General features: G+C 44.0%; 2 protein-coding genes across 2 annotated transcripts; both read left to right on the forward strand.

The window, feature by feature from the left end:
- The first annotated feature begins 6548 nt into the window (after nucleotides 1-6548).
- On the forward strand, nucleotides 6549-7490 carry LOC136653161 (olfactory receptor 6M1-like). The gene has a single exon (XM_066630074.1). The coding sequence runs from the start codon at nucleotides 6549-6551 to the stop codon at nucleotides 7488-7490; it is 942 nt and encodes a 313-aa protein (XP_066486171.1).
- Nucleotides 7491-22460: 14970 nt separating this feature from the next.
- On the forward strand, nucleotides 22461-23417 carry LOC136653162 (olfactory receptor 6M1-like). Its single transcript, XM_066630075.1, has one exon. The coding sequence runs from the start codon at nucleotides 22461-22463 to the stop codon at nucleotides 23415-23417; it is 957 nt and encodes a 318-aa protein (XP_066486172.1).
- The last annotated feature ends 470 nt before the right edge of the window (nucleotides 23418-23887 follow it).

Raw genomic sequence — 23887 nt, forward strand, 5'->3', positions numbered from 1 at the left:
GAGTAAATATACATATCCTGATCATATTCAAGAAATGGGAGAGCTCAATTTTCAAGTGGACTGCCCTTTCAGTAGTAACACCTCAGCATGGCTCAGCAGCTGAGAGCCTGACGGCCAGATAAAAAGCTTCTGCGGGCCACATCCGACCCCCGGGCCTTATATTTGATTTCCAAATCTTGAAACACGGAGACCATGGGGAAAAAGAGGAGACAGAGAAACCATTCAGAACATGGTAACTCCCCCGGCAAGTCCTCAAAACAGAGACGCCTGGATGAACTCTCCTGGATGCAGCATGTGAGTGAGCCTAATTTTATCTCCTCTAATAAGTTTTCTGTCCTTGATGTCCAAGATACTGCCGTGGAGTCAGAAGGGGGAGACCAACTGCCCCCTCCCCCCAGCTGGGAGATATCTATAACTCACAGTCGCCACATTTTCCCGCTCTACAAGACAAGCTCTCACTACAGGAGGAGAGTGCTACCAGTAATCAGTTTTTAACTGTTTTAGGAGATTATTCCATAACAATGGGGAATACGATTGTATACATCTGCCGGCAGTTCAACTCTGTTTTATCAAAGCTGGACTTGCTTCATAAGAATATCCAGAGCCCTCCTCTCTCACCCCCCCATCCTGCACAGCATTTGGACACTCACTTCAGACACCCAAGAAACCCACTCCTGTCTGTAGAAGGGGTGAGCCCAGAACCCCCTGTGAACTCGGACCGTCATTTGCTGAGAAACCAACTGATGTTAGTGATCTGGCACACGCCCCTTAACTGGGGGAAATGGACAAATAAACCATGAGCACTCGACTCTCTATCCAGGCTACTCTGTCTCGACGTACACGACATTGATTTAATTGAATTGATTAGGCTCCCTCGGTGGCACCAAATGCCACAATGTTCCCGTATCTTGTTGAAATTCAAGACTCACAGGATTCCTCGCTTGCTTCATGAGAGGAAGTACATTCTCGAAAAATACAATATTTTCCAAAACCGGGTTTTTCGTGAAACACATACTATTCCACTACTCCAGAGAAATCATTTGAAGCCTCCATTATCAGCCTCTTCTACAGTTCCAAGGCCGGCCAATTTTAGCCAGATGCCCAGCCCTCAGTCAGGTGATAAGTGTAATCAGCTCACTGAAAATGCAGCTGATCCCTGGTCCTCATTACACTTGGATGTTATGTCAACAGTCTCTGATCTAAAAGCGGTCACCGACAGCTTTGCTAGTCTACTACTGAAGTTAAAAGCCTCGCTCCCAGTGCAACAAGGCAAAGCATCCAAGGATGCATACAGCCCACCTAATGTCCAACATTCAAAAGCTGGGAAAGGAATGCCTAAAAGGAAGAGCCCAGCATCTAGGAGCAGCCCCCGGGCTCAATCGCTGGTTCCCAAGCCTCCACCCAAGGTACCAGTAAATTTGCCATCACGGAAGAAGACCTTCAGACCCCAAGAGGACCTGCATGGGTCTCTGAACAGACAGAGTACAACTGAAGCTGCTGTATCCTTGGAGCCAATTGCATCAGTAGTCCAAAATGGCCTTCTTTGCAAAGCATGTGCACCTTTGGATGTTAGCAGTGCACACACAGAAATAGACTGCCCAATGGAGACAATGCCTGCCATTCCTAGTTGCCCTGTGAGGATTACAAACTCATCCACAGAGGTACAGGATGAGTTGCCTGCCTCAGACACAGTGTGTGTCAGGAATAATCTTCTGAGGAATTCTGTGTTCAGCTCAGAGATCTCAGACACTGGTGATATCACTCAGTGTTTGCCCAGTGTTTCTTCACAAGCTACAATGTCTCCTCAGAATACTAGCCCTCACAGCGGTGAGACAAGCTCCCAGTCCTTGGACCTGCTGCTTCAACTGGATATAGACGAGGACACACTAACCAGAGAGGCTCTGGAGGCATACAGAGCTCTCCCTCAACAAAAGCAGTTACAGATGGTCAAGAAAATTGAGATGGTTTGGCAGGAATTAACAAACATCATTCTGACCCAATGTTCTTCTACATCTTTGGAGAGTTCACCTCCACCAGACCCTCAAGCATCATCTCTAGAAGCAGACCCCCTTCGGAAGCTGCCCATTCAGGCTGAGATCCATCAGGAGCCTCCAGGTGGAGGAAATTTGCCTCCCTCCCCCTCTCCAGAAGAAGATGAGATTGTGGAAGGAGCTATAAATGCCTTCAAGAGTCTTCCAAGGATGGAACAAGCAAACATAATAAAATGCCTGGATAAAGTTAGAGCAGAACTTATTAGCCCTAATGAGGAAGCTCTGACTGGCAGAACGCATCCTTTGGTTCTTCCAGAGCAAGTTTTGGGTCATCAATCTGATTCAGAAATGACTTCACCCAGGGAACATGTTACTAATTCAAGAGATTCTGTGTTACTCATGGAGGCAAACTTAGCCTCATCTAGCTGTGTGTCTTATGCCCCCCTGGAAATTGAGAACCTGCCCATGAATGAAGCTTGACTGATCAACCCTTCTCCTGACTTGGTCTCTCCCTTTTTGAGAATCCTTTCTTGGAATATTGCAGGATGGAGGAGCAAGAAAAATGACACCGATTTTTTAAGTTATCTTAGAACTTTTGATGTAATTATGTTGCAAGAGACATGGGTCCAGGGCCAATTGCACCTTAATGGATATAATGCTTTTTTGCTCCCTGCTATTAAACCTAATTCTAGTGGGCGCCCATCAGCAGGTTTAACCATACTGGTGGCAGAGCATCTTAAATCTTGCCCCCTCGTCACAACTTCAGGGTGTTGTAAGATGCAAGCTTTAATGATATCCTGTGAAGCTATTGACTTATTATGTATTAACGTCTATATCCTCCCTATACTTAACAGTTCTCAGAGATCCCAGCTCTGGAGTGACCTCTTGACTGGTATAGATGACCTCAAGAGGAATCATCCTATAGCTGAGGTTGTTTTGCTGGGCGACCTGAATTCCAGGGTTGGAAACTCTAATCAAATCTATTCTAGAGCATGGATGGTGGATGAAGAAGATTCTTTCCCCTCATTTTGTAAGTTAGATAGATGGTCAAAGGATTCTCACTACAATGCTAATGACTTGGCCCTTGCAAGATTTTCTGTTATTTCTAATCTGCTCTGGCTTAATGGGCTAAAGGAGTACCCCAATGCTGGTGAATTTACATACATGTCCCCCCGTGGGTCAAGCGTCGTAGACTATGCTCTCGTGTCCATGTCTTTGAAACCACATGTGAAAGAGTTTGACATTGGGGATCTTACTATTAGTGATCACCTCCCTTTAACCCTGGTGCTTGATCTACACTCGGGGAGAACACCAGCACACCCAGGGATTGAAGTAAACACAGAGAGTAGCGGCAAAATCATAGTGAACAACACCCTTTCCCTAAATTTCCATCAGTTAATTAGAGAATCAACAAGTATAGATTCATTATCATCCATCTTGAAGGAGCCTGACCCCTTTGCCCAAATCCAGTCATTTGAATGCCTAACTGACCACATCCTTAGGACCCTGGGTTCCAACCCTAAGCAGAGCACTGTACATGGTGTATCCGATAAAAAGGACTGGTTTGATAAAGAATGCAGAGACCTCAAGGCATTGATCAGAACAACTTATTTGGCCTTCAGAAAGTCTAACGCTCCATGTGAGGCGGTTAAATATTTTTTCTACAAAAAACAATTTAATGCCTTACTGGTAGATAAAAAGCAGAAGTATACCCACGCTCAATGGATTAAGTTGTTGCAAGCGATACAGCAAAAAAATAACAAACAATTTTGGGCCGTGGTATCAGGCTCTCTTAGCTCCAAAATGGATGACCCAGTTGTAATTTCTTCTGTATGGATTAAACATTTTTCAGAACTATTTTTTGGTAAGTGCAAATCCCCAGATACCCAACTCGACTTCAATTCATCTGATCTACCTACCTGGCCCCCTGTGATGCCAATGGAGATCATACAGATAATAGATCAATTGAAATCAGGGAAAGCTGCCGGACCGGATCTAATACCTCCTGAACTTTTAAAATGTGACCCTGAGTGGTGGGCTCACTTGCTTGCACCTCTCTTCACAATGATCGATAGGACTGGCTTAGTTCCCAAAGATTGGGTCTTGGCAACAATCATCCCAGTTTTTAAAAAGGGTGACCCTAATCTCCCTGCGAATTACCAGCCTATCAGCTTGCTCTCTGTAATAGGCAAAATTTATGCGAAATACCTAAATAATAAGCTTTTTACCTGGACCAACTCTAAGGATATCCTAGGTCCTGAGCAATCAGGATTTTGTCGGGGCAAATCAACAATGGATAACTGTTTAATTTTATCTCACCTAGTCTATAAACAGATTAAGAAAGCCAAGGCAAGACTCTATGTGGCTTTCCTTGATCTAAGAGCTGCGTTTGATTCCATTGATAGAGATCTTCTTTGGTCTAAATTAGCCAGCATGGGGATTGATAAAAGACTATTGATGTTAATTAAGATCTTATATTCTAACACATCATGTAAAGTTAGATATACCAGGAGTGGTAGCCTCACACACCCCATTGCTATAAACAAAGGGGTTAAGCAGGGATGCATTTTGGCTCCCATGCTATTTAACCTGTTCCTGAATGATTTAGCCCCAGCCTTGAAGACAGTGGATAGTCACTGCCCGATACTTGGGTCCCATCCAGTGCCGCTATTACTGTATGCGGATGATGCGGCTCTTATTTCTCGAACAAGAATTGGCTTAAAACGTCTACTCAATCAATCTATAGAGTATTTTACATCCAACAAGTTACAGATTAACTACTCTAAATCTAAAATCATGGTGTTTGCCAACAATTGGAAACCATTTAAATGGTCATTTATGGGCAACAAAATGGAACAGGTAAAGACATTCAGATATTTAGGCACTAATTTCCACTATAAGCATTCGTGGGTTTCTCACCGTAATGCAGTCCTAAATGCATCAAAAATCTCATCCCTTGCAATTTCCCGGTTTTTTTTTAGCCAAGGTAACAGATATGTCCCGGCTGCTTTAGAGGTATTCAAGGCTAAGGTACTTTTGCAAGTTCTTTATGGCTGTCCAATCTGGCATAAGGCCTTGAATCATTCAACTGAGAGCATACAGGCCTCCTTCCTGCGGAGGATCTTGGGTTTTCCCAGATGTGTTCCATACTCTGCTATGTGTCTTGAAGTGGGTTTTATTAGACTCAAAACATTGGCTTGGTTGAGATCAGTAAAATTTTGGCTTGCAATCCTCTTCAGTGCTGCCCCATATGGGATAATGTACCAACTTCTGGCTGATCCAGTACTGCCTGTGGAGGTTGCGGATTTACTCACCAAGCTTAAATCGATAGGTCTAGACACAGCAAGCCTGGGTATGATTGGTTTAAGCAAAGCCTACAGGACTATCAAGGAAAGATTGCTCGATATTGAGCGTCAAGAGCTACTCTGTGCAGCTAACACCATTTGCTCCCCTCTCCATCTGCCCATCCCAGTCAGCTTTGGGAAGCCGGCTTCTTTCCTTTATCATCTGCAGTGCCCACAGGCTCGCAGAGCATTCTCCCTTGCGAGATGCAATGCCTTTCCATCAGCTCTGCTATGTATTGGCAACCTTCAGTCTCGAAAGACTATGGTATCGCGCTCTGAAAGGTGGTTCTGGCACAGCGTCTAGTGTGGCTGAAAAGGCCAATCCGGGAGTGACAATCCCTTCCACACCGGGAGCAAGTGCAGTCTGTCCCTGGTCTGTCTCCCTGGCTATGGGCCTTCCTTCTTTGCCTCTTAGCCTCAGACTGTTGGCAAAGTGTCTCTTCAAACTGGGAAAGGCCATGCTGCACAGCCTGCCTCCAAGCGGGCCGCTCAGAGGCCAGGGTTTCCCACTTGTTGAGGTCCATCCCTAAGGCCTTCAGATCCCTCTTGCAGATGTCCTTGTATCGCAGCTGTGGTCTGCCTGTAGGGCGCTTTCCTTGCACGAGTTCATCTGCTAGCGGGCAGGTTTAATGGCATTCCCTACTCAGAAAGAGGATGTACCTGTGACAGGAATTGTGTGGAGACATTACATCATATATTTTTTTACTGCCCACTCCATGATACCCTTCGTAAGATCTATCTGGCTCCACTGCTGAACAAAATGCAGGGCTGGGAGGATTCATTTAAATTACAAACTCTTCTTTCCATGGAGGAAACTGACTCTCTTGACAAGGTTGCCAACTTTGTTTCTGGGATTCTGGCAGGACGGAATTCTGGGTCTTCCGCTATATTATGGTGAATGGGGGGAGGGGGTATTGAATGATTACGAGTGCTTTATTTTATTGTGTGTTCTGAATGTTTAATGTTTGGTTGTTGTTTCGTATTTCCATTATCTATGCCAATAAAGGTCTTATGTATGTATGTATGTATTTGACACCCTTGGTTTAGAATGAACTCTGAATAAAGTACATGTTCACTCAGAAAAGCCCTTAATGAAATGAACAAATTTGCCTCTAAGGAAACAAATCTTCAATACTATAATTATTTTTCTCTCTCTTTTTCTTAGCCAAACAAAATCTTTGCACTTTATTTAGAATGAAGATGTATTGCTAAGATGGAGCTTAGCAACTCTACTAAGCCTATTGTCACTGAGATTGTCCTACTTGGCTTCTCTCATCTCCTCCAGCTTCAGAAACCGCTCTTCTTCCTTTTCCTTGTCATGTACATACTGACTTTGCTTGGCAACACTTTGGTCATCCTTGTGATCCGGATAGACCAGCGTCTCCATACACCTATGTACTACTTCCTCAAGAACCTCTCCTGGCTGGAGATTATCATCACTACAACTGTCACGCCAAAGATGCTCACCCTGCTTATCTCAAAGGATAACACAATTTCATTCTTTGCCTGTGCCCTGCAAGGGTATGTCTACTTTGTGGCTGGCTCCACTGAAGTCCTTCTTTTGGCTGCCATGTCAGTGGACCGCTTTGTGGCTATCTGCATCCCACTGAGATACACAGCTATAATGAACAGCCGAGTCTGCCTGCTGATGGTCTTGTCTTGTTGGTTGTGCAGCTTCTTTTCCATTTCAGCATCCATGCTACTCAAGGCTGGCCTACCTGTATGTGGCCCCAATGTTATTGACCATTTTTTCTGTGACAGTGGCCCTGTGCTAGAGATGATATGTGCTGATATTCACTTCCTCCAGGCCTTAGACTTGACAGTTTCCTGTTTCATGCTTCTCAGTTCTGTATGTGTGACAATTGTCTCCTATATCTGCATCATTGTCACTGTGATGAGGATGCCCTCTGCCAGAGGCAGAAAGAAAGCTTTTGGCACATGTACCTCTCACATCACTGTGGCATCCCTTTATTATGGCAGCTCCATCTTCATTTACATCAAGCCAGCTGGAAGCTCTTCCGTGGAATTCAACAAGATTGCCACAGTATTCAACACCGTGGTGACCCCAGTGCTCAACCCCATCATTTATAGCTTCAGGAACAAGACTGTGAAGGATGCAGTGAGAGATGCACTTCGGAGAGTTGCTTTAAGATAGAAAGCTTAAAACTGCAATCATATACACACTTTCCTCAGAGTAAGCCCCATTGCATTTAAGTGACATACATCTGAGTAGATATACCTTACTTGGCAGGATGGACACTTCACATATCTATACTGTACTGTCATACATATGAGGACTTGGTACAAAAGATGGAGATTGCTTGCTTATTCCCATTTACTTCCCCTAAAGTCCCATGCAGCAGAGTGTTTGAGAACAAATTGGGTGAGAGAAGGCATGGAAAACATGATGGAAATTGGCACTGTTTAAGTTGAAATAAAGATTTGATTGATCAAACCATATAGATAGAGAGATGGATATGGATAGAGAGATGCTCTTTACACTCTCACATAACACCAGAACCAGGGGACATCCACTAAAATTGAGTGTTGGGAGAGTTAGGACAGACAAAAGAAAATATTTCTTTACTCAGCATGTGATTGGTCTGTGGAACTCCTTGCCACAGGATGTGGTGACAGCATCTGGCCTGGATGCCTTTAAAAAGGGATTGGACAAGTTTCTGGAGGAAAAATCCATTACGGGTTACAAGCCATGATGTGTATGTGCGACCTCTTGATTTTAGAAATGGGCTATGTCAGAATGCCAGGTGCAAGGGAGGGCACCAGAATGAGGTCTCTTGTTATCTGGTGTGCTCCCTGGGGCATTTGGTGGGCCGGTGTGAGATACAGGAAGCTGGACTAGATGGGCCTATGGCCTGATCCAGTGGGGCTGTTCTTATGTTCTTATGTAAACCAGCTCAAATTATTTCCAAAGAAAACCCCCAAAATTAGTGATGTGTGAATGTCCATCTATTTGGATTTTTCAAAATCTTCTTCCTGGATGTTCAAAATAATGAAATACTGGTGTAAAACTTAAAAAAAAATCAGGAGAATGAATTTCTTCCCTGATTTGATGCCAGTATGCCACCTCACAAGCAAAGAAAAGAGGTTCCAAGAAGGCTGTCGGTGCAGCTGCTCTTTTAGAATGCTCCGGCTTTAACTTATAATATTTGTTTTATCCTGCTCCCGTCTTTTATTTTTTTCCTGTCCTTTTTTGTTATTGTTATTTTGTAGTATACTCTTTGTTTTTATAAGTTTAGTGTGATATTGAGCAGCTGTGAGCTAATATATAGCTTGGTAAAGTTCCTGAAGGCCACAATGCCGATAGCTTCTTCTAAGAAAAAGCCGACAGCGCCAACAGCCTCCACAATGAAAAGACGGAGAACCAGCCCGGTGCCAAGTGGGACTGATAAGAAGGGTGCCAAAAGGAAAAAAAAGAATTCAAACAATGCGGTAAAGATTACTCCTTCCATTGAGCCCTTTCTTTTACAGAAAAAATTACCTATCTTGCCCACAAATTCCCAACAACAGCCGGAGGCTACAGATGTTACCCCCCTCTGCTCTTCCTCCTTGGATTTATCAGCAGTCTGTTTATCTGCCCCTGATAAGGAAGACATTATCCAGAATACAGACTCTGTGCTGTTAGGTGGAGCTCAGGCAAGCTTGGATGTCAGCATTCCCTCTGTGGTGCAATTAAAATCCTTGGGAGATGCCTGCTTAATCTCTGCTCAGACCCTTCGAACAATCTACGAACGGTTTGATGAACTCGAAGGACACTTGCAAACTGTTTTACAGACATTGCAGCGTTTGGAAAATAAAATCCAAACTGGCAGCAACCTTCAGCTATGCCAGCCCAGCTCTCTCCCAGTGCCACTTTCCCCTTTAAGAGCAAAGCTTAACAACAATATACAATTGGAGAGGGGAAGCCTAATATCCATTGGTTGCAATATGCACTTGAGATTAACTCCTTCAGCTGTGGTTCTTAATATTCCATATGGAGATGCTTTTCTGTGGTCTTCTAAGCCCAGGATGGTTAAGGCTCTGTCCCAATTGCTGAAGGCACAAGTGGATTTGTCTGCACTGCGGGAATCTTTCTTTTTGCCCTCCAGGAACTATACCAAAAGGCTTTATTTGGCTTTTAATTCAGAAGCAGTACCTAATCTTATTTTTAATGCTAGAACACATTTTAGGAATTTTAATATAACCATCCAGAGAACTTTTATACAGCCTGGAAGTCAAACGCTTCTTAAATTCAAATCTCACAAGCCGTTTACTCCAAATAAGAGTCTGCCCCTTGGTTCTCGAACAAATGTTTCTCCCAGAACCCTTCCGCGCAGTCCAGTGCATGGTGTCAACCTAACCCCATTGGTGGCGGATCTTGCAGGTGCAGGCACAATGCCTAAGAAGTGTCAGCATGTGAAGTCCTCTTCTTGTTCTCAACCGGTCTCCCCGATCCACTCCCTTTGTGTTGGTCCAAGAACGCTTCCCTGGGATAACCCTTCCTCAGCCTTAATCTCGTCGATTTTAGCCAAACCTCTGACGCCTAACGTAGTCGAAAGGCCATTATTTTCGCTTCCCTTGTCCAACTCAATTTCTGACAATCTGTCCAATTCTATGGGTTTGAATTTACAACCAGAAACGACCAGTGCACATTTTATTAGTAACGATTGGGGAAATTTGCATACCAATGCACCTTGGGAGCTCGAGACTCAGCAGGGTGATTGTCCCCCTTCCCTGAAGACTGCCGAGTGCCAGCCTTTGTCGACTGTAATTTTTTCGCTCACACCTGATTTGGACGTCCGTCCCAAGGCAACTCATCATCATTCTCCCTCCAGACAACTTCCTCGCTCAACCTCCTTACCGCAGAAGGATGTGCCAGGTGACTTTAATATGTTTTCTATGAAGCTAGATTCAGCTGGAAGTGGCATTGATTCTGCAATAATTAACTCTGGCCGACCTTTTAATTGCCTTGCTACGTCCCCACTGACTTCTAATCTTTCTCAACCGTGACTAAGGCAAGTTCCGGCTGACTGTTATTCCCCTCATAGTTCTGGCATCGCTGCACATTTACCCAATCAGGTTAAGCTGATCTCCTGGAATATTGCAGGTTGGAAACGGAAGTGCTCTGATAAGGAATTTCTATCCTATCTAACATCTTTTGACATTATTCTCTTGCAAGAAACATGGTCAATAGAACCAATTCTTTTTGATGATTATCAAACTTTCCATCTACCAGCTCATAGACCCAACAAGAAGGGCCGCGCTCAAGCGGGTCTGGCAATTCTAATCAACCCGCTCCTGCCAGCGACCCTTGTGGAGGCATCGGAAAATCTATGCAATTTACTAATCGTCAAACTGATTGTTCAACAGCGGACCTTTCTCGTTTTCAATGTCTATCTACACCCCATGCCAAAATAGATCGCAGCGGGAGCAGGCTTGCAACTTCCTCTCAGAACAATGCAATGCAGCGTGCAGTATCTCCCCTAACGCTACCGTAATTCTTGGTGCTGATTTTAACTCAAGAGTTGGGGATGGTATTGAGATTTTTCACAAGATGGCTTGTGAAGACTGTGAACCTTTTATTTCTACTCATGGACACTTAGCGAGGCGTTCTAAAGACATTTGTTTTAACGATGCCGGGTATTTTCTGGCAAATTTTAGCCTCCAGTTTAATTTGATTTGGCTTAACGGTTTATGTAACTTCTCTAGGGCTTCGGAATTTACTTATATTTCCCCAGTAGGTACGAGTGTTATTACTATGTTTTAATTTCAGCCTCTTTTTTGCCCCTTGTTTCCACTTTTAATGTTGATGATTTTAAACTGAGCGACCATCTCCCGTTATGTACTGCTTTTAACATAGACTCACCTCGCACTGTTTCCCCAATGTGCGCTAGTGAAAGCTATACCCGATTGGCAAAAATAAGATGGAACAATTCCACTCTTTTTGAAATCCAATCACTATTGAATAATTCAAATTGTAAGATTCTGAGGGATTTTGTTTTGACTCTAACAAAGCCAGTATCTGTAGTGTCTGCCTTTGAATCTCTAATGAATTATATTTATGTAAATATTGTTCATCCAATGGCCGAGGTCAAAGGCAGGCCCAGTATTGATAAATTAGGATGGTATGACCAGGACTGCAAACGAGCCAAAGCCCATGCCAGGGAGTGTTTTGGGAATTTTAGAGCTAGTAATTTGAAGGAAGATTTAAAAATCTATTTCACAGCCACTGCCTCCCTTAAGGAATTGATCCAGTATAAGTGGCATGGGTTTATTAAAAAGTCCTGGGGAAGATTGATCCAAGCTACAATTAGTAACAACCACAAGTTATTCTGGGAGATTATTTCTAGAGCCTCCAATGAAGCTACGGGTAAGCCTAATTCAATCTCCACCTATACTTGGTGCCAACACTTCTCAGACCCATTCTATGATCCAGCAGCTGCCTGTAGTGGGGGCTTAGAGATTTCTTTTTCTAACTTTGAGGCTTGGTCCGATGTATCCGAAGAGGAAATTCTTGATCTAATCGTAGCCCTAAAGCTGGGCAAGGCTCCGGGGCCTGATGCCATTCCTTTCACTTGGCTTAAAGAAGACCCATCGTTTTGGACTTCTATTCTGACCCCGCTCTTTTCATCTATTAATGCCTCTGGCCGATTTCCCAAAGTTTGGCTTAAAGCCATTGTGATCCCTATTTTCAAAAAAGGCGACTCTAGTAAGCCAGACAATTACAGACCTATTAGTTTAATTTCTGTAATTGGTAAGTTGTATGCAAAACTCCTTCTCCAGTGCCTCAGCCAATGGATTACCCATTTTAACATCATGGGTATAGAACAAATTGGCTTTAGGCAGGGGCAATCCACTTTGGACCATGCCCTCACTCTTTACCATTTAGCACATAAGTACTCCATTCAAATGAAATCTAAGCTATTTGAAGCATTTCTGGACCTCAAAGGGGCTTTTGATAATGTGAACAGAAACCTCATCTGGGCTAAACTAGCTTTTATGGGGCTAGACCCTAAATTGCTCGCTCTTATTCGGGGCTTATATTCTAACACATCTGCCCAAGTCAGATATACAGCAGAAGGGAATTGTACTGATGAATTTCCTACCAACAAGGGGATGAAGCAAGGTTGTGTGCTCACTCCCACTTTGTTTAATCTCTTTTTAAATGACTTGGCTCCTTCTCTGGCTACTGTTGATGGTCATCCCCCCAGATTGAGGGACTTGCAGGTACCAATTCTACTCTACGCCGATGATGCGGTTATTTTATCTCGCTCTCTTCTGGAACTAAAACGTTTAATCAGGAAGTGTACTGAATTTTTCTGCTCCAACAAGCTACAAATTAATTATGTCAAATCAAAAATTATGGTCTTCGGTAGGTCCTGGAGACCAAGTGAGTGGAGATTCAATGGTCAAATTATAGAACAGGTTAAAACATTTAAATATTTGGGCATTTTATTTTCGCATAATTTAGCATGGACGCGCCATCGCTATATGGCTCGTTCTATTGTTAAAGCCTCTTCGCAAGCCATCATTAGTTTCTTTCATAGTAAAGGAGGTTTGTATATTCCGGCGGCGCTGAAGGCTTTTAATGCGAAGTGCTCTGCCCAAGTTTTATACGGGGTGCCGATTTGGATTAAGGCATTTAATAACTCACTGGAGCAGATTCAATCAGCCTTTTTAAGAAGTATACAAGGCCTACCCCGGTGTGTGTCCTGTGAGGTGCTCTGTATTGAATCAGGCCAAATTCATCTCGAAACACTGGCATGGATTAGAACAACCAAATTTTGGCCAAAAATTCTCTATAATACTGATCCTAACACTCTCCTATATCACCTCCTTGATGACCCATATTTCTCAGATAAACCTTGGAGCACAAAAATAAAGCAACAGGGAGTTGAGCCTGACCTCCTTGGCCATTTGTCCCAAGATGAGGCATTTAGGCTCATTAAAGGGAGACTTTTGGATACCTATACTTCTAATATCCTACTTGCTGTTAACAAAACCTGTTCACCAGCATATTATCACCTACTGGTCAAAGTGGGGGAAATTCCCAATTATTTTTACATTTTGGAATGCCCAAAAATTAGAAGGGCTTTTTCTATGGCCCGTTGCAACTCTATTCCATCCGCTGTTCTTTGGGGTAGATTTCAAGGTATTCCTCTTCAGGAAAGAATCTGTCCTTGCCCCCAGCGAGTTGCAGAAACATTAGATCACCTCCTTTTTCATTGCCCGCTCCATAGTGTGGCTAGGGGAAAATGCTTAGTTCTCCAATCTTATCTTAACTCCTCTCTTGATGTCTCTGTTATATTGCAATCTTTATTAGCCTCCACTGACCCTAACATCATTTTCCAGATAGCTACATTTATTTCACAAATAGTGGCATCCAACTTGAAGAGTGTCCCTACTCCCTGAAGTCCATGTTTTATAATTGTCAATTTTAGTTTGGTATGCTATGGTTCTCTAGTCAGCTCTTTCAAGTTTTGTTTGTTTGTTTTTTTCTTGTATATGTAAGTGTGTATGTATTGTAATTGTATGCCAATAAAGGTACTGAAACTGACTATCATTGTTAAAAGAATATACATAGTAGTTTGTTAAAAGTACAGGTCTTTAACATTTCCCCAAATGCAGTCACATACCATAGTAGCATCAAGTCTAATATACGTATTAAAAATAAAACATTGAAATGGGGACCCACCTGAAATTGGCACATGACCCATCTAGTGGGCCCCAACCCACAGTTTGAGAAACACTTCTCTAAACCATCCAAAATCTGAATTAAAATAGTATCTTAAGGTTGTAATATTTATATACATATTTATATACATACTATATATATATATATATATATATATATATATATATATATATATATATATATATATATATATATATAGTGTATCCAAGGGGCTGGGAAGCTGCATAGCCCCCTGGTAGCTATGCAGCTTATAAGGTAGCATAAGCCCCAAGTGGGTCTTAGATGGGTCAAGATGGGTCTTCTCAGATCTGTGCCTGCTATTGAGCCAGCGCAGGATTGAGAAGACCCATTTCAAGTCTCCCGGACCAGGATGGGGGTTAAGTTGTGGCAGCAGAGCCTACTGCCATCTCTGCCCCCCTCCTTCCCTCTGCCATGCCTTCCCCAGCCCTCCCCCGCCCTGAAACGCCTCCCCCCACAGAGACTGACAGCCCAATCCTGAGCTGTCTGGAGTGCGCAGCTTCGGAGGCACCGAAAATGGCTGCCACCACATCCTGTGCTCCTTGGGCAGCTGCAGGCGGGACCTTGGGAGAAGGGGAGCCTTCTCCCAGGTAAGTGAAGTAGCCCCTCAACAGGGCTACTCTATTCACCATCGACCAAAAGGTCGCAGTGAGGGAAGAGTGTTCATGTAGGGCTCCAAGCCCTGCACGAATGCTCAGGATTCAGTGGAGCAGAGCTCCACTGGACCCACCACTCCCTCCCCCTGGCACGCCTCCCGCCCACCCTCTCCCTGCCTCCTGCCTCCCCGTCACACCTCTTCCCCGCTCTCCTCCCACCTCCCCCTCCCTGGAACACCTTCTTGCCTCTCCCCCCACCCCGCTTTCCTCTCCATGGCTCAGTGCTCCATGAGACTGCCAAGTAGCAGAGGCCAGGTGCCCACCCAGTGTTTGCCCAGCACTGGCCAGCACTGGGCTAGCCCTCACGGTAGCCTGGTGGTAAGTCTTGCAAATGTGACTTATGGCTTGTAAGGATTGGGCTCTTATTCTTCTGCTGCCCGGTACTGGCCTGGAGTTCTGGGTGGTGGTCCCCATCCTCCATCCAGTGTTGGACTACTAGCCGCTCATGCTACTGTGGTTATAATGGCGATGGGGCAGCAGTAGCAGGTTGTTTTACCCTTGATACCCCTAGGCTAATCTGCCTTGTCAGTTTCACAACCTACCAAAAATTGGGTCGTGGCCCACTGGTGAACCACAGATGCGCAGTTTGGGAACCACTAACTTACACAATTGACTGGCGTTTTCATTTAATTTTTTTATTTGTCAATTATTGAGGCAACCTACTGGGCTTCTCTGCTGTTCTTAATGTTTTTGTTTTGTTGTTTTTATTGATTATTTTGAACTGTTTTTGAATGTTGTAAGTCACCTTGAGTGCTCACACTGGGAGAAAGGCAGGACAACAAACAAACAAATGTATGATCGAACTTTGCAAATTTTCTTTTCTTCGTTTTTATATCAAGCCAGTCATGCTGGTCACAATTACCCCCATTTTACAGACACAGAACTGAGATCAAAAAATGAAGAATTTACCAAGTTCATCTATGGGAATCTGGCGGACACTGCATTTGAACCCAAGTCCAAATTCCATCATCCTCCCAGTGCCACTTACTTCAGGGGATCTTTTCTTTCTTTTTTAATGTCAAAAGAGATGAAAAGTTATCTATAACTCTTAGGTCTCCAGTGGGTATGTCCCAGAGAGACACAATGCCATTAAACAAGTTCTCAGATCTTCCCAACTTTAATTGGAATGGGGTTTGGAAGCTAAATGAAGCTACTAATGTGCCAGGATGGCTACTATCCAAAACAGGTACACAAGTCACATAGATATTGTTATATATATTTCATGGGAATTTATGTTGAGTTGCATTACTTTGAAGAAAACATGCATTTAGCACAACTAGTGTATAATATGCGAATGGACATGAGATGATGTTGCTATCACCATCTCCATAACTCCAACCGTTACCACAGTGTAGTTTAGAGGGTGTCTAATCCTTTTGCAAAAGTATTCTGACTTTTCTGAGCCCTTGAACATTCACCAGCAGAGCCCACACAGAACTTCAAGACTGAATCCATTCCAGGATGGAGACATTTTCTGGCCAAGTATGTAACAATGGACACACAGCCTGTGCTTTCGAATTGAGGTTCACTCAGAAAGGAACAAGGGTAAGTACAACTAGAAGTCGCTAACCAGGGCAATGACAGAGTAGCAAATGGAGTGGGTGGGGGAGAGAATGGAGCACCGATACTTCATAATTACAATATTCCATATATTGTTCAGAAGGGGGAATAACAGACAAGGGAAATAAACGAGTTATAGCACCTTTTGCTATTATAATTATAGTTAACGAGTTACGGCTCATTTCACAAAAAGCATAAGGTTTTTTTGAACAATTCAAAGTAGTAATTCTGTATTATTCTCATTGGGACAGTTGAGTGACTAGAGAATTGTATGCTGTGTTCAGGAGAGACATTTCTGCAAGACCATTTGAGTGAGGAGAATTTGCTTAGAAATGGTCTCCCTTCTCACACACATGCTCACATGGTCTTCAGTGCAAATAAGGAACACATAAGACTGTCTTTAAAAATATGAGTATTTCAGAAAGGAGGGGATTTCTGTAATTTTCCCTTTATGAACAATTTGCTGTATTTATCTGAAATACAGTACTAATCGATGGTGCAACACACACCCAAGCACAGACACGAGAAGCTGCTGTGCCTCTAAGGGTATTGCAATTTGAGTAGAATATAGGCCCAAATCCTAATCAGTTTTCCAGCACTGGCATAGCTGTGCCAATGGGGTGAGTGCTGCATCCTGCACTCACGGAGGCCTCTTCAAGGTAAGGGAATGTTTGTTCCCTTACCTCAGAGCTGCATTGCCCTAACCTTGGTGATGTAAAGTTGGTTAGGATTGTGCCCTTAATATTATAGCATATGAAAAATAATCATTCGCAAAAACTATTCATTCACAAGCACTAAAGTCAATTACTATATAATTGGTCTCAGTGCACAATAGTTGGCAGGGAGGGATGTTTCTTTGATTTCAGTAAAGCATCCATGTAAAAGTCACTGTTTCTGAATGCCTTGGGAAACATTCTGTTTTGGTGCATTCTTCTTGTGATTTCCAAGATTTTCAATTAATATGAAGATACACTTCATGATGATCCACTATTTCAGCCTCTTGCTGAATTGGCAATGCAATTCTATGCACACCTACACTTCAATGTAAGTTCCATTGCATTCAAAGGGGCTTTCTCCCAAGGAATTGTGCATATGATCACATCTTTGGTTAGAAAATGAATGGGTCCTTTGGCTTAATAGCACAATTCAATGCATGTCTACTGAGAAGTATGCACAGTTCTGTTCAGTGGGGCTTACTCCCAGCATAGTGTGTATAGGATTGCAGTCCAAGGACCATCACTGAATAAAATGGGACTTACTTCTGAGTAAACATGTATAGGACGTGCTGTTAGAGAGTGATGTGTTCATCAAATTTGGTCAGCTCCCAAGATATAAATCATTTCCATTCTGTACATTTAGAAAGAATCCAAACGGAAAAGATTGCATGGGAATCTCAGAGTGGTCTTGACTAAGTGGTTTGACTCGGCGGGAGGGGGGTCGGGGGCTTCTTGTAGTGGGGGATTCGATTATTAGAAACATAGAGAGGGGGGTTTGCGACGGATGTGAGGACCGCATGGTGACTTGCCTGCCTGGTGCGAAGGTTGCGGACATCACTTCTCGTCTAGACAGGCTGGTAGACAGTGCTGGGGGAGAGGTAGCGGCTGTGGTGCATGTCGGCACCAACGACGTGGGTAAGTGTAGCTGGGAGGTCCTGGAGGCCAAATTTAGGCTTTTAGGCAGGAAGCTGAAAGCCAGGACCTCAAAGGTAGCGTTCTCTGAAGTGCTACCTGTTCCACGCGCAGGGCCAGCTAGGCAGGCGGAGATCAGGGGTCTCAATGCATGGATGAGACAGTGGTGTAGGAAGGAGGGGTTTAGATTCGTTAGGCACTGGGGAACGTTTTGGGACAAGCGGGGCCTGTACAAGAGGGACGGGCTCCATTTGAACCAGAATGGAACCAGACTGCTGGCGCATAACATTAAAAAGGTGGCAGAGCAGCTTTTAAACTGATCCCTGGGGGAAGGCCGACAGGAGCCGAGGGGCATCCGGTTCGGGACTCCTCATCCCTATGGGATGAGGATGGGGAGGTTAGAGAACAACAAGACAAAGGCAGGGTAGGAGAAGAAATTGGGAAAGGTAGGGTGAAGGGATGTGATAGACGGTTTGGCACAATGAGAGGATGCGGGGACAAAGGAGCAAATAAGCAGCCCATCCTGGGGCATTCCGTGTATAAATGCTTTTATGCGAATGCCCGAAGTCTACGAGCAAAGGTGGGAGAACTGGAATGTCTGGTGACAAGGGAAAATATTGACATAGTGGGCATAACGGAAACCTGGTGGAATGCGGAGAATCAGTGGGATACCGCAATCCCGGGCTATAAACTCTACAGGAGGGACAGGCAGGGGCGTGTTGGAGGTGGGGTGGCCCTTTATGTTAAGGAAGGGATAGAATCCAGCAAAGTAGAGATTGAAGGTGGGTCCGACTCCACCGTAGAATCTCTGTGGGTTAAATTACCAGGCTTGTGCAGCGATGTAATACTGGGGGCGTGCTATCGTCCTCCAGACCAGAAATCTGATGGGGACCTTGAAATGAGGAAACAGATCAGGGAGGTGACAAGGAAGGACAGGGTTGTAATCATGGGGGACTTCAATTATCCTCATATTGACTGGGTCAATTTGTGTTCTGGTCACGATAAGGAAACCGGATTTCTTGACGTGCTAAATGACTGTGGCTTAGATCAGCTAGTCAAGGAGCCCACCAGAGGACAGGTGACTCTGGATTTAATTTTGTGCGGTACGCAGGACCTGGTTAGAGATGTAAACGTTACTGAGCCATTGGGGAACAGTGATCATGCTGCGATCCGTTTTGATGTGCACGTTGGGGGAAGAATACCAGGCAAATCTCTAACAAAAACCCTTGACTTCCGACGGGCGGACTTCCCTCAAATGAGGAGGCTGGTTAGAAGGAGGTTGAAAGGGAGGGTAAAAAGAGTCCAGTCTCTCCAGAGTGCATGGAGGCTGCTTAAAACAACAGTAATAGAGGCCCAGCAGAGGTGTATACCGCAAAGAAAGAAGGGTTCCACTAAATCCAGGAGAGTGCCCGCATGGCTAACCAGCCAAGTTAGAGAGGCTGTGAAGGGCAAGGAAGCTTCCTTCCGTAAATGGAAGTCTTGCCCTAATGAAGAGAATAAAAAGGAACATAAACTGTGGCAAAAGAAATGTAAGAAGGTGATAGGGGAGGCCAAGCGAGACTATGAGGAACGCATGGCCAGCAACATTAAGGGGAATAATAAAAGCTTCTTCAAATATGTTAGAAGCAGGAAACCCGCCAGAGAAGCGGTTGGCCCTCTGGATGGTGAGGGAGGGAAAGGGGAGATAAAAGGAGACTTAGAGATGGCAGAGAAATTAAATGAGTTCTTTGCATCTGTCTTCACGGCAGAAGACCTCGGGCAGATACCGCTGCCCGAACGGCCCCTCCTAACCGAGGAGTTAAGTCAGATAGAGGTTAAAAGAGAAGATGTTTCAGACCTCATTGATAAATTAAAGATCAATAAGTCACCGGGCCCTGATGGCATACACCCAAGGGTTATTAAGGAATTGAAGAATGAAGTTGCAGATCTCTTGACTAAGGTATGCAACTTGTCCCTCAAAACAGCCATGGTACCAGAAGATTGGAGGATAGCAAATGTCACGCCTATTTTTAAAAAGGGAAAGAGGGGGGACCCGGGAAACTATAGGCCGGTCAGCCTAACATCCATACCGGGTAAGATGGTGGAATGCCTCATCAAAGATAGGATCTCAAAACACATAGACGAACAGGCCTTGCTGAGGGAGAGTCAGCATGGCTTCTGTAAGGGTAAGTCTTGCCTCACAAACCTTATAGAATTCTTTGAAAAGGTCAACAGGCATGTGGATGCGGGAGAACCCGTGGACATTATATATCTGGACTTTCAGAAGGCATTTGACACGGTCCCTCACCAAAGGCTACTGAAAAAACTCCACAGTCAGGGAATTAGAGGACAGGTCCTCTCGTGGATTGAGAACTGGTTGGAGGCCAGGAAGCAGCGAGTGGGTGTCAATGGGCAATTTTCACAATGGAGAGAGGTGAAAAGCGGTGTGCCCCAAGGATCTGTCCTGGGACCGGTGCTTTTCAACCTCTTCATAAATGACCTAGAGACAGGGTTGAGCAGTGAAGTGGCTAAGTTTGCAGACGACACCAAACTTTTCCGAGTGGTAAAGACCAGAAGTGATTGTGAGGAGCTCCAGAAGGATCTCTCCAGACTGGCAGAATGGGCAGCAAAATGGCAGATGCGCTTCAATGTCAGTAAGTGTAAAGTCATGCACATTGGGGCAAAAAATCAAAACTTTAGATATAGGCTGATGGGTTCTGAGCTGTCTGTGACAGATCAGGAGAGAGATCTTGGGGTGGTGGTGGACAGGTCGATGAAAGTGTCGACCCAATGTGCGGCGGCAGTGAAGAAGGCCAATTCTATGCTTGGGATCATTAGGAAGGGTATTGAGAACAAAACGGCTAATATTATAATGCCGTTGTACAAATCGATGGTAAGGCCACACCTGGAGTATTGTGTCCAGTTCTGGTCGCCGCATCTCAAAAAAGACATAGTGGAAATGGAAAAGGTGCAAAAGAGAGCGACTAAGCTGATTACGGGGCTGGGGCACCTTCCTTATGAGGAAAGGCTACGGCGTTTGGGCCTCTTCAGCCTAGAAAAGAGACGATTGAGGGGGGACATGATTGAGACATACAAAATTATGCAGGGGATGGACAGAGTGGATAGGGAGATGCTCTTTACACTCTCACATAATACCAGAACCAGGGGACATCCACTAAAATTGAGTGTTGGGCGGGTTAGGACAGACAAAAGAAAATATTTCTTTACTCAGCGCGTGGTCAGTCTGTGGAACTCCTTGCCACAGGATGTGGTGCTGGCGTCTAGCCTAGACGCCTTTAAAAGGGGATTGGACGAGTTTCTGGAGGAAAAATCCATTATGGGGTACAAGCCATGATGTGTATGCGCAACCTCCTGATTTTAGGAATGGGTTAAGTCAGAATGCCAGATGTAGGGGAGAGCACCAGGACGAGGTCTCTTGTTATCTGGTGTGCTCCCTGGGGCATTTGGTGGGCCGCTGTGAGATACAGGAAGCTGGACTAGATGGGCCTATGGCCTGATCCAGTGGGGCTGTTCTTATGTTCTTATGTTCTTATGGTTTCCCTAAAGCACTTCACAATTTTGTCCTCAGCCCAGTCTTCATTCTTACCTGTCTTCAAAGTTCCCAGTTAATAAAGTTATCCAGCTTCATTGCATTAATAAGGATTTCTTCTCTTGAAATGGAAGCAAAAGGCGAAATAGCTGGTGCCAGGTCATTAGAGGATTGTTGCCACATTTCAAGAGTAGCTTTTAGAATACAGTTGTTGAATGTATAATTCCCTCATTTCTTTCTTCATTCATGACAATACGTTAAGTGGAATAGCACAAGTTCATTCAAGTGACATTGATGAGTGAGCTTGATCGACATGCAATCAGTCGATTGCATGGCATTGTAAAAGGGCAACTTGGGTACACCACTTCCTCCTTTTCCATGCTTCTTAAGCATTTCAAGGATGTCTTCCTGTTGCAATGAAACCCAATAGCACTTTTTGTCATTATTTCAACCTTTTCCCCCCTGGAATTAAACTGGGTATTTAGAATAAATTCAGGGAAAATATTAATCTTGCACACATTCATTTCTCCTAAAATTGATATATTTGGACCACAGTATTAAATTTTATTTCTTTGGGGGGGGGGATACAATGTCAAAATTTTTCTACTTATGTGGACTTTTTCTCAATAAGACAGTTAAATATTGACTAGGTCTATTTGACCATTTCAAGTTTTGTAAGGATGTAGCTTGATCCGAACTATCTTTAAATATATTGAAAGCCTGTTCTTTGTGCAGTTTATTTTCAGAAATGTTAGTGTACATTCCTGTACAGTTTTCAAGAGCTTATCCTGAGCTTCATAGATAAGTACAAGACAGTAGCATCAGCAAAGAATTCAACTTCAGTAGATTCTGAAATTCATCTACACAAGATTCTTCATTGAAGCATTATGATATGTTTAGAGGGACTCATAATGGAGTGTTTAACAAAATGAATAAATCTGCCTCTGAGGAAACAGATAATCAATTCTAAAATTGTTTTTCTCTCTTTCTTAACCATACAAAATCTTTGCACTTCCTTTAGAAATGAAGATGTTTTGGTAGGATGGCGCTTAGCAACTCCTCTATGCCTATTTTCACTGAGTTTGTCCTACTTGGCTTCTCTCATCTCCTCCAGCTTCAGAAACCGCTCTTCTTCCTTTTCCTTGTCATGTACATACTGACTTTGCTTGGCAACACTTTGGTCATCCTTGTGATCCGGATAGACCAGCGTCTCCATACACCTATGTACTACTTCCTCAAGAACCTCTCCTGGCTGGAGATTATCATCACTACAACTGTCACGCCAAAGATGCTCACCCTGCTTATATCAAAGGATAACACAATTTCATTATTTGCCTGTGCACTGCAAAGTTATGTCTACTTTGTGGCTGGCTCCACTGAAGTCCTTCTTTTGGCTGCCATGTCAGTGGACCGCTTTGTGGCTATCTGCATCCCACTGAGATACACAGCTATAATGAACAGCCGAGTCTGCCTGCTGATGGTCTTGTCTTGTTGGTTGTGCAGCTTCTGTTCCATTTCAGCATCCATGCTACTCAAGGCTGGCCTACCTGTATGTGGCCCCAATGTTATTGACCATTTTTTCTGTGACACTGGTCCTCTGCTAGAGATGATATGTGGTGACATTCACTTCCTTCGGGTCTTTGACTTGGCACTTTCCTGTTTCAATCTTCTCAGTTCTGTAGCTGTGACAATTGTCTCCTATATCTGCATCATTGTCACTGTGATGAGGATGCCCTCTGCCAGAGGCAGAAAGAAAGCTTTTGGCACATGTACCTCTCACATCACTGTGGCATCCCTTTATTATGGCAGCTCCATCTTCATTTACATCAAGCCAGCTGGAAGCTCTTCCGTGGAATTCAACAAGATTGCCACAGTATTCAACACCGTGGTGACCCCAGTGCTCAACCCCATCATTTATAGTTTCAGGAACAAGACTGTGAAGGATGCAGTGAGAGATGCACTGCAGAGAGTTCAAGTTTCTTTAAGAAAGGAAACTTAAGGCTGTAATTGTATACATACTTTCCTTGTTGTAAGCCTTTATTGCACTTAAGTGACTTAGGGCGCAATCCTAACCCCTTATGTCGGTGCTTTCCAGCACTGACTTAAGGGCAATGCAGCTCCGAGGTAAGGGAACAAACATTCCCTTACTTTGAGGAGGCCACCATGAGTGACACCCAACTGCAGGATACAGCACACGTCCCATTGGCACCGCTATGCCAGTGCTGGAAAGCACTGACATAGGAGGTTAGGATTGCACCCTTTGGGCACGATCCTAACCAGGTCTACTCAGAAGTAAGTTCTGTTTTGTTCAATGGGCCTTACTCTCAGGAAAGTTTGGTTATTTCTGAGTAGACATACCTAGGAGTGTGCTGTATACTTGTTTACTACAATGAGAAACCTATTTAGCAGGACGACACTTCATATATCTGTACTGTACTGTCATGCGTATGATGAGTTGATATGAAAAAT

The sequence above is a fragment of the Tiliqua scincoides genome, chromosome 5 (genome assembly GCF_035046505.1).
Source record: "Tiliqua scincoides isolate rTilSci1 chromosome 5, rTilSci1.hap2, whole genome shotgun sequence".
In the NCBI taxonomy this organism is placed as follows: Eukaryota; Metazoa; Chordata; class Lepidosauria; order Squamata; family Scincidae; genus Tiliqua; species Tiliqua scincoides.

Excerpts from the sequence above, each read along its gene's own strand:
- LOC136653162 (XM_066630075.1), top strand. The coding sequence starts at position 22,461 with ATGGCGCTTAGCAACTCCTCTATGCCTATTTTCACTGAGTTTGTCCTA.
- LOC136653161 (XM_066630074.1), top strand. The coding sequence starts at position 6,549 with ATGGAGCTTAGCAACTCTACTAAGCCTATTGTCACTGAGATTGTCCTA.